Source organism: Myzus persicae, unplaced genomic scaffold (genome assembly GCF_001856785.1).
Source record: "Myzus persicae strain clone G006 unplaced genomic scaffold, MPER_G0061.0, whole genome shotgun sequence".
NCBI lineage: Eukaryota > Metazoa > Arthropoda > Insecta > Hemiptera > Aphididae > Myzus > Myzus persicae.
In genome coordinates, this window is record NW_019104175.1 from 25994 (window position 1) to 38285 (window position 12292).

A 12292-nucleotide genomic window follows, 5' to 3' on the forward strand; every position below is an offset into this window, starting at 1 on the left:
AGTGACATCATAGATTTTAGTAGGTAGTATAAATTCTTTAGCTCCGTAACTGTTCGAGCAGAGGATTGTGGTCGATCGTTTGGTTTTTCCAATTGCGACTTTGTCCTTTGAACTTTGAAGATAGATATCCCAATTATCTGCGGACAATGAACTACGTGATCTGAAACGTGGTCGCGGTCGGTAAACGCTGGTAATCCCAAGTGATCTTACAACCACCGAAACCGACTTCAGTTTCATGCTAGACCGAGAAAGCGAATTATCACGGTGGCGGAATATATTGTGAGGGCCGGAAGGTAACGACAACTATGATTTCCCATTATTATGGGAAACGTCCACCGATTAACTCACAACATTAATATAATACGATAGAAGCAAGTTACAATAGTCGAGGTCGAAAACTAAGCAACATCATTTTTCATTTTATTTCATTTACAAAATAAAAATGATTTCTAAAAATAAAATTCATATCACCCAATACATATTGTACATTGTTAAGACATTATAATATACTGTACACCCCAACTGAAAAATGTGATAATGTATTGGAATCGTCATTACTCATATCGTTCTCAGTGTTAACAAATAAATTATTTTGGTTTTGATTGTCATTAATTTTGTTTATTTTTTAATCATCAGTAATGAATAGTATAATATTACTCAATAATGAAAGATACAGATAAATCATCAAAGGATTCACCATTATGCATGTTTTTAGATTTTGAGTGTAGAGCAATGATTTTTTGTGTTTTTATTTATTTTATTTTACGGTAGAGTACATCTATTAAAATTGTATTCAATATCTTGAATATTTCGGTGAGTCAAAATTAAAATATTCCCAGTAATTTTCAAAATGATCGGGAAAATATCTAGAAAAAATACTGAAAATGGGAATATTTTCAGAACTCTAGCTGGTTTCAGACTAAACTGGTTTTTAAACTATTAAAAAAACAACTGTAGATCCTTGTAAGTTTAACTAAATATTTATATAAGACATTTTTTTAACGATTTAAAATGTTTATCATTTGAAATTGTATTCTTTTAGTTTTATATCGATTTATGATAATAGAATATTTATTTGCAAGTCATAAAATATTGTTAGAAACACTGTTTCCGCAGAGAATCGTTTTTCGAATTCATTGATTTATCGTAGAATTCAAATTTATCATAATGAGGTATACTCGATAGGCTATGCTCTGGTCCTAGTGTACAGAAGAGAGGATACACACTTTCTCAACTTTTTTATTTGTAAATCTACAATAGTCACATAGGTAATTGAAGGTTTAATATGCTATTAAACGCATGTTGTATATTTATTTCTAATCAATCAAAAATGTAATTGAATATGTGTGAATATAAAATTCAGTAGGCGGAAAAAAAGTCCACGAAAAAAAATTAAAAATAATTGTGAACACATCTATACATTAAATACAGTGTTATAACTTAAGAGTAAAAACATCAGGGGTATATAAGTGGTATAAGTATAATATCTTAGGTATATAAATTATACTACATTTACACAAAAATTACCCAGCTATAAAAATAATAATATGATAAGTTAATACAAAACAGGTGGTAGTAAAATATATTTAGTCAAAAATTATAGTAAAAAAACATCAGCCTTACGTATACACATACTACATGTAAACAAAAATTACACATGATAATAACTTATGACATTATTTTCATTATAATATATTATTATATTTTGTTATAGGTACACTCCACACCGGAGTTACTAATATAGGAGTAGAGTATACATGTGTTCATATTCATATTTTATTTTTTTTCTGGTTTTTTTTAAGTGGTCTTTTTCCCGCAATTCATAAAAATCATATGTATTCCAATCGAGTGTTTGAATGTAAACAAAATACATGAAGCATAATTATTGAATAAATACTTGATGTCCTATTTAATTACGAAGGTGGTGAGACAACGCAAATTAAATTCTACATCAATTGTTTAAGTTAGTAGTATTATGTAAATGAACACTTTGTATGGGGACATAATAAACAGTGATTAGTCATTAACGCAATACCTTTTCTATTACCTAGGTATCTACCCGCTTATAACCGTTGTGGGCACAAGTACAATAAACAATGTTAATTGTTATTATGATACGTATTTTTAAAATTAATAATTATGTTCTGATGTTTAAAAATTTCAATTTTTAAGTGAAACTACAACTTTATTTTAACTAAAACTACTTATTGTTTAGTTAAATTATCATATTATAATATATATTAAGGTGCACATTTAAATTACATATTATTTTAATTTATTGATGGTCATTATTTTTTAGAAGTAAATGGTGATGGCAGATTTCAGCCAATACTAAAGTCATGTGCATTGGAAGAAGTGCCACCAAATCTTATTCTATCATTTAAAAATCGGATCATCATAGTAAGTATTTTCTCTATACCTATAATAGTTATAAAAGTAAACAAAATATTTTTATCAGATATTAAAAAATAGTATGATCGATCACATGCTCATTTATATGTATTTGGTCTATCTGCCTTAAAATTATAAGTAGATAACAAGGGATTTTTTTCAAGAAATAATTTTACCATGTACCCACCAACAGATTTATTAAAAGTATTAAATATTAAAATGTTCAAAAGTGTTGGTCTTAATATAAATTAATATCTTAACTAACTGCTATACCTAAGATTTAGATTACGTTATTAGATTATTATTATAATTTATTGACCATTAAACGTGGTTATATTACTGTACAGATAGTTTATGCAGGTTGGGGAAATTTATAAGTCATGAAGTAATTAATGTATTATTCACAGATTACATTGTTTAAAAACGTAATAAGACCTATAATTGTGAATGAAATATATTTAATACAAAGTAGATACAAACTGTTAAACTGTAGCATCAGCTGATATTTCAATAGGGATTTATTTAAAACTTTTTTTTATGGATACGATTTACAGATCTTTACCAATTACATACATATTTTTAAATCCACCTTATTTAAATCATACTATTTTGTGCATATTTAATGTTGATGTACACCTAGGTGACAATAATATAATATGTATTAGCTATTTATCTATCGAATATTATGGAAAATATAGTTATAAGAAATAATAAGTGCTCGTTATGAGCTTATACTTTTTTTTGTGACTTTTGAAACTTATATAATCGCTATGTTTGTCACTTAATTGTTTTAAGAGTCATCTAAATATGACTCATTTTTAAGTGTTAAATATACTTAATTTAATAGTTTATGTTTTAAAGAACATACAGACATACAGTATTTTTTATGCACAAGATTTATTCCAACAGGTGTGCTTAAATTTTGTATTTAAAAACATGACCTTTTTGGAATTTGGAGGTACCAACTTACTACTCTGATTTGAATTCAAATTTTTAAAGGTACCACGTGTGAGTATTTTTGAGAACATTTTCTCAGAAACATATAAGACACAATAATGAAATAAAATGGCGTACCTACATAATATGTAGGTATACATTCCAAAAATCCTAAGCAATAAAAAAAACATATCCGAATCCTAACCTAATCTATGTTTCCGTCATTTTTTAGTAATATTTTATACCATAGTATAAAGAATAAGAAGTTTGATGAATGATAAGATTGAGCATATTTTTTTGATGTTCAACTTATAATTTATTATACACGCAACCAATAATAAACTCAAAGTGACGTCACAATATGTATATACATATAAATCGTATACAATCTTGTACAAAAACACGAGGCAATACCTGAACTAGGACGTCAACACGGTTTGTGTTGAGCAAACTTCTCACTTCTTTTACTGATATATTAAAATATACATAATATATGTATCAACTGACAACTAGAATGCTATACAGAATATATTATTATATATTAATATGAATAATATGACTAATACAATATTATAGTACAAGTAATATGTTAGATAATTAATGTACAAGTATATATACTTTAATGGGTACCAATTAATAATAAATTGATATACATTAGTCAAGAATATTACAATAAAAACTAGTTACTATAATGGAAACACAGATAAAAACAAATGATTTCTAACTAGATTTCACTATTGCATGCACCGCAGTAGTTTTTTTAAATATTTAATTGAAAATACATTTATAGTTACATTATACAGTTTAAATATTTAAGAATAGTTTATAATACTTAATCTTTATATAGTAAATAATACTAAAATCAATACTTATTGTTTTTGAACAGTTTTTAATCCATCATATACTTTTTCATAATTTTAAGTTTAAATTTTTGTAAAATATATGTATTTATGTGATATAATAGCGTTTTATGGTTTTATAAATATTACAATATAATTTATATTTTATATTACGTGAAACAATACTGAGTAAGAAAGTTTTATCACCATTTCTAATAACATGCAGAAATAAATTATTGACAGAATCGTACTTAATTTTATTCAAAATAAACTTATGAAACTTATGTGAATAGAAAAATTAAAATTAAGGAACGTCTGAGGCGAATATAGCTTGTAACAATTATTCTGAAAGAGTAAGTTACAACAATTATCTATAATAAGTTAATAATGATCCCATTGAATTCGTTTTAAGAAGTTGTGTTTTGTTTTGACTTTGTTGAAATAAAATTAACTTTTCAATAATGTACGTTCTAAAGAAAAAACTGCTTTTAAAATACCCTACTTTATATTTTCAATGTGTATACATATGGTGTAGATTGGTTAATACTACTAACGTATTTAACATTATTTATTTAGTCACCAAAAATATTTAAATACTATTTTTCTATTTAATTTACATACTACATACAGTTAAAGATTTTTATTGAAAATACAACTGCATTTTTATAATAGTATAAGAAGAATGGACAATAGTTTATAGTAGACTTAGGTGTATTAAAATAATTTCAATACAAAATAAAATGTTTTTTTTTTAGTATCATCCGTAGATCGTTATTACCTTTTTTTATTAAATTTGGTTGAAACGTTTAATTTTGAATTTTTCACTTCGAATCTTGTGTTCTACAAATTTCATATCCTCCTCTTGACTTCGCAATATTGAAATATTAATACTAATATGTCATATGAGTTATAATATTATTTTCCCGCGTAAAATATTTATAAGAAATTCAGTTTGGACTTTTATGCACAGAAACAAATAATTTAGATTATAATTTTTATGGGTATTTTTATTTAAAAATTAATAGAATAAAATTCCACCATTTCATAAAAAAATAACAAATTATTTGTGAAATCATGTAAAAATCATCAGATAACTAAACATAATGTTATATATTATGTTGTATATTATTTAATAAAAAACGTCTGTAATTCAATATGACTTATTAATTTATAATTTAATTAAATCTATAATTAGTCAAAGAATTGATTAATATTTAAAATTCACACTAAACAAAAACATTTTAATTTTACTAATTATATTTTAGAAAATAATTGATGGAGCCCTTATAAGTTATAAGTAATACTCCTTTTTTAAATGCTTCAACATAAATCATGCTGACAATAGTGTCCATGCGGGCTCAGCACTATTAATTACAACTTACTATATACTCCATACTGACAAACACTATTAAGTTTCTGCCAAGATAACTTGTCTCACAATCAAGTGCAATCAGTAATCACTAATAATATCTACAAAATAAAATATTTATTTTCTTATTTCACCAGCGTTATATTATAAAATATTAATTTTCTCAATACTTCAAAATACAAGAATACTCTTTGAATTTTTGAATGGTATGCCATAGTATTACTAGCAAGTAGCAATGTGAATGTGGAACATGCGTAGACAATGTAATCATATTATTAATACCTACGTATAAAAAATATTGATACCTACGTTTATTACGTATAAATTCTTTGCACGGTGAATTTTCCACGATCCGTATGTACGACTGACTATCTCACTTATTATAGGTATGACAGTATATTATACATACTCTTACAAGTTATAAGTGATAATGTCCAGTTTAGTAACCTACCTATGTATGTCCATCAATTTTTTCATCCATTACGTAATTTCAGTGCAATTCACTACAAATAATGGCCAATTTTTCGTTATGGTTATGTCTAATAAGTAATAAAATTATTATGTTTAATTGAAGTAAAATAAAGAGCAACATTTCTTTTTTTATCATGGCAAATTTATTGTTAATGTTTAAACAAGATAGAGATTAAATCTAAAACTAATAATGTTATTCGTAAAACAGCTGACTTCAATTTTTCTTTCAAGTAAAATTGAATTAATTCATCTATAAAGACATTTTTATGTGTTCGTAAAAATATATGATAAACATAACGATTTATTTTTACATAAATTAAATTCAGAGTCCTTTATGTATGTTTAATAATTTTCAGTGATGATAATAAACGAATCAACATATTTTTAGTGAGCTTAGTTCTTGTAACATGTTACAATTGTTCACTTCCATTTGATCAATGAAAATTATGATTTTATAAATTACCCTAAGAAATGTTTTATTATATTATATTTATTATTGATACATACTCAATGTTGTAAAATATTATGAAATACCTATAAATCCTGTATATTTTATGTATGAAATACTATCATAATGTCTTATGTACTTATATAATACCACATACTAGTAGTTAATATGCATATAAAAAAATACAGTACCCTAGCTGTGGCTGGTACCTACCATGATGATAATAACTATGCGTATTTAATAGGGTTGTTAATTATTGCATGATAATTGTATTATTCTTGATGTATGCTTTATATAAGAACTAGTAAGTATAGTAGTATAGTTGGAAAATAATTGTTCAAAACGAATCGAACTAATATTTCACATTTATTGACATTTTTAGCGAGCGAGTTATGAATATAAGTTAATTTGTGGTTGCAGGTTATTATTTGTATTCTAATGTAAGTCACAGTGACACTATTATATATACACTATAATAACTGAGATCATATTTACATACATATTAATTTTCTCTTCTTTGATGTTTATTTAATTGTCTATTACTATTACACCATTGTTGTTGCATGCTAAATATTATTCTGCTCACAGAGAAAAAAAACTTGGCACTCATTAAATTTTTAAATATTCAAACAATTATTTCCTTTATTCTTTATTTTAGTATATTTTCTTGTTTGAATTATTTGTAAGCATAATTATTTTTTGTTTAAATATTATGCGCTTCTTTGACATGGAAGATTAACATTTTTTTATTCAAATATTTTACAACAATCAATTAGTTCATTTTTCGTCATTTATTTTACAAGTATATGTAAGTTTGGTTTTATAGTTTATTTTTTTACATCCAATTTAACTACATATATAATATATATAATAAACCTGTGTATAGTGTATAGTATGTATTATTTTTGACTACTATACTTATATATTATTATACGTGTATACCGTGGTTATTTTCGAGGTTTTTCTGTAGGTATTTCGACATCGGAATTAAAAAGATAAGTTAATTTCAAGGAAGATACAATTTTATATTTAAATTAACTATTAAATAATTTAGTTCTGCCTGATATTTATTTTATGGAAGTTATTGAATAATCTTATATATAAACTATAAATGCAGTAATTGTTATCAATAAAATTAAAGAAAACAAAAGTTACAGACAATTAGAATTATACCTACCTTTATATTATTATATGTTTTGTACTATTTATATTTTATTATTGTTTTTGAAAGTTAATATTTGAGGAGTAACGTTATCGTTTACTATTATGGGAGTTACATAATCTAAGAAATCTGTAATACATTACAATATACATTTTTTTTTTAGTTATGATAACTGTTCTATACCATTGTTAGTTAATGCAAGATAGTGTCCTGGGTTTTTTATTCAGTTAGTTTTGTAATTATCATTCCCATCTACTATTAAATAATTTACCGGAAAACCCATATTACAGTTATCGAATGGAATCATGTCACTATACCACCACCAAGTAAGTATCCGTTTTCTACCATCTGATTGTGCTGTATTATGTATTTTTTCTCTTATTTCCACGGGGCCTATTGGATTGGGATGAACCTTGTAAATTTTGCAGCGATCGTGAGTTTTTTACAGAGTGTGATTGTTTTTTTTTTTTTTACGTGCAGGTTCAGGCGCCTTTGGCGTAGAGGATTGAAAATGTATTTCTAGAAACTTTCAAGTAATTTCAGTGTAGTCGTGATTGTTTTAGTACTTTTCTCCCGTCGTAAATTTATCGACTACGAATGAATAATAACATTCCCGTGTTATTACTTTATCTATCTCTTCATACAGGTACAGGTAGATCTAATATTTTTAATTTATCTGCAAATAAATAATAACACATGGTGAAATATTTAAATTTAATTTATACAATTGATAACGTGTAACGCATGATTGAAAAAAATAGTCAACTTCCCTCTGATTTTTGGTAATTAAAAATTCTTATCTGGAATATGTATTTATTTTTATTTTAAATGTTAAAGTATAATGACATCTTTAAAGCATAATTTATGTATCTAGGTCTGTATTTAATTTGAAATTGCACTGCAGGAAAAATGAAGAAAAATGTGTTTTATATTTATCAATGAAAACAGTTTCCTATGTTAAAATTAATTTAAAAGTTAGAACATACAATTTAAGAATTAATTTACTTTTATTCTAAAGTTGTTTTCACTGGGGACAATAAACTCAATGGTACAAATTGAAACACTTACAAAATACGAAATAAGTTTTTCGGAAATAAAATATACCTATCAATTTTTTAAGAATGTTATTTGTTTTTCTTAATGTGGATGACCATACTGTTATTATAACTCATCTCAACAAATTCGTTTACTTATATTATGCATTATAATATTTCAAAAGCCAAGACGTCTATTTATTATTCGTATATTGTATGTTCAGAAATGTTTCGTACAGGTATATATTTTTATGTTTACATGTATTATTTTTTTCTTATTCAAAAATACGAAATAATGATACCAACCTTACTTGAAAAAAAAATTAGAATACCACAAGATCTATAAAGGTACATGTACAATATACGTACCTGCCATGTTATTGTGGTATATTTTGTATACCTACGAAAATTCAACCCCTATTAGGTGGTATTTTCATAGAAAGTGTAGGCACTGTTCAAATCATTGAGAGTATTAATATCTACGCCTTTACAAATATTATACTTAGTGTCCTTATGAGTTCTGACAAGTTAAAAAATAATATATGTAATAATAATGGTTTAATAAAAGTTTAATAGATTATAGAATTACTAATAATCTAACAGATTAGTTGTTATTTTAGATTCTGAGAGGAGCTATGATTGTATTGAATTTACTAGAAATATATCAAATTATTAAATCAATTAATTGTTTAATGAATTTCAAAATAATTCAGTGTTTTCTATTTCTATTAATATTGTACTATTGATGATTATTTTTATTTAAAATAATTATTTACCCATCTATTTATTTAATATGATAAATTGATATATATATGTTTTATGACTGTAGGACGTAGGTCATTCCGTAGGCCACATTTGTGTGCGATACCGAAAATGTTACCATTATGACGTGATCATACTTTGTCAACTGAATGTACCAATGTATTTGAATGCAGTGTGGATACTTTTTATCTTTTTACAATTATAATAATATTAAATTACATAATTTTCTAAAATAAAAACTTTCCTCTAAGTACTCCTATATTATCTTTTAGGTCATAATATGAAAAAGTAGAGTATCTATACGATATATATAAGTCTAAGGTGTATGTAGAACTATAAAATATGTATATTAACTATATTGGCTATTGTACAACAAACTGTATTTTGTACATTTTTTTACAGATTTTTAAATTACATTATCGTTTTTAAACAAAGTTTTATAGCTAATCAACTAGTCAAGTGGTAAATAATTTTGATAAAAATAACAAACTGAAATATTTTTAATCTTGGAGAATTTTTAATTTTTTTTTCAAGTCTGTTTAAAATTATTCATCAAAACCGTTTCGCATGATTTGTTAAATTAAGTTAGTGTTCAATATAATATTCACCAGCACGCCGCGCGAAGACTTTTTTAGAGCAAAAATGTCAAAATAATGAAAAGGGAAAATTTGATAAAACCCATTGGCGCGTGAAGACTGACGAGTTGAAACACACCCAATTCATATTCTGAGTGCAGGACACTTGTCTGAGGGTGAGCGGTCGTTGGCACGCGAGGCAATCCCTTCCAGTCACTTGTTAATTACAGCTTCGGAATCACATTTACATATAATAATAATTCGCGTATTTATACACGCAAAACCTGAGGCAGCCTTGGTCGTGGCTCCGGGAAAGTCCGTTTGTGGGATGTCCTATTTATTATTATGATTATTGTAGTTACTATAATTATTATCATAATCACTTCAACATTGGTAGAAGGAGGAGGGATTTGTATGGTAGCGAAGTGTCCGTTTGTTATTATACACTAGTGGCTGGTTTGCTTGAATGGACTCGAATGCCCTCTCTATAATTGTTAGGTACACAACTCACCGTTTGAATATTATGAGAAATTGTATTACACAGCTGGCTATTGAGGTTTACTTGGTTACGTGGTGTAAATTGGTTTGAACATGCCATCGAATCGTTTGTATAAAACACAGAAATTATTGTTAAGTGGTATTGCGAAGTGCTGTTGTACGCCTGTACCTATATGTGAACAACTGTTTGTCTCATTTCATAAAACTTATTTTAGAATTATTAAATTGAAATTACGTTTATCATGCTCTAGAATTATAGTTCTTTACTAAAAATAATACATTAATTTTTAATAACATGGAACACTACCAATGTTTAATAATGTCCCTACTAGTTTTAATTTATCACAGTACAATGTTTACTTTCAACAATAGTCTTTTCATTAATGTTTAAATATTAAATTTTAATTAAATCATAATTAGTATAGAAGATATCAAAATCTGAAAGTTTTGACTCTATTATTGGAAACAGCAGGGTCATTTTGTACTGATATACCTGTTAGACAATCAAACCTGTTAAACGTGTTGGAAACATTGGTTTGTTCTAATACAAAAGTTCCATAGATATTATCGAACATTTTCATTGTAAACCAATGTATAAAAGTGTCAATAAATTTAATGCATTCGTGTTTTTTTTTAAAAATGCACACACATTACCATTTAAACATTCTACATACATTAGGTATATAATATATAGGTATACAATCCGTAATGAGGGAATGCGATTACTCCATGAACGATAACTCATATTGCAATATTGTTCTCGTTTTTTGTTCTCGTACAATTATCACGTATTTGATTTATTGTAATCCCAATGCAGGCAGCTGCTATTAGTTATATGACAGAGATTATATTTTTTTTTAATCCAATATCACACACACACAAAAAACACACAAATAATGTCATTGTACTCATTTGTAATAGATTATATATTTTCAATAAATAGTATTGTATCGTGAAAATCAAAATTAAAAATAATGTGCTAAAGAAAATGTATAAATTTAAATTTTAACGAATAACCATTGTGTTTTTTTTTTTTAGGAATTCAATACAACAATTCCACACAATAGCACAATATCAGCCCGGTGTCAAGAACCTATTGGCACGTATAAACTTAGCGGACCTCCAGTGTTAAATTGCAGCAATGGCATTTGGTCTAGTCCAATACCGAAGTGTCAGCCAACAACTCTATTCACTAATTATTCAGGTATATTGTTATTTTTACACCTAATATCGTTACCATTACCTATTAGATCATTAACAAAATAAGTTTAAACAAATTTAATATAAATTAATTTGTCATAAAAAATGAGTTATTTTTATTTGAAATAAAGTTCAATTAACTAACTTAATATTAATGTATTTTTAGTTATTTTCATTGAAGCTACAAACATACATGATACCTTTGAAAAAAAATATCTAAGTTATTTATATTGTATTAATACAAATACCTACAATTATTGGCTGTGAGTTAGAACATAAAAATTCAAAAATTTATTTTTATTAGTTATACAATTTATTCCAACATTTAAGTGCACCAACATTTGGGAAGCTCAATTATACTTTTACTAGTTCAATTAATGGTTAAAAATATCAGATAGGTTGGACCCTGCTTTCTCAGAACAATTCGAATCACCATGATTAGGTATTGCTATAATGTATATTTATGAAGGTTCTTAAATCAAATAATTACCATGAAATAATTTATGTCTATTACTACATGTCTGTATTAAAAATAATTCACGCGTCTATAAATAGTATATAATAAATAGATAAATACTTATAAGATACTACGTTTTTAATTTTTAAA

The 12292-nt window shown here is 25.8% G+C and overlaps 1 protein-coding gene across 1 annotated transcript in view; it reads left to right on the forward strand.

Annotated features, from left to right (window-relative positions):
• Nucleotides 1-12292, forward strand: part of LOC111039624 (locomotion-related protein Hikaru genki) — a 90350-nt gene that overhangs the window by 7790 nt on the left and 70268 nt on the right. Inside the window, exons 3-4 of the mRNA XM_022323209.1 lie at nt 2300-2400; nt 11524-11689. Coding sequence (XP_022178901.1) covers nt 2300-2400; nt 11524-11689 — 267 coding nt within the window. The remainder of the gene's footprint in view (nt 1-2299; nt 2401-11523; nt 11690-12292) is intronic.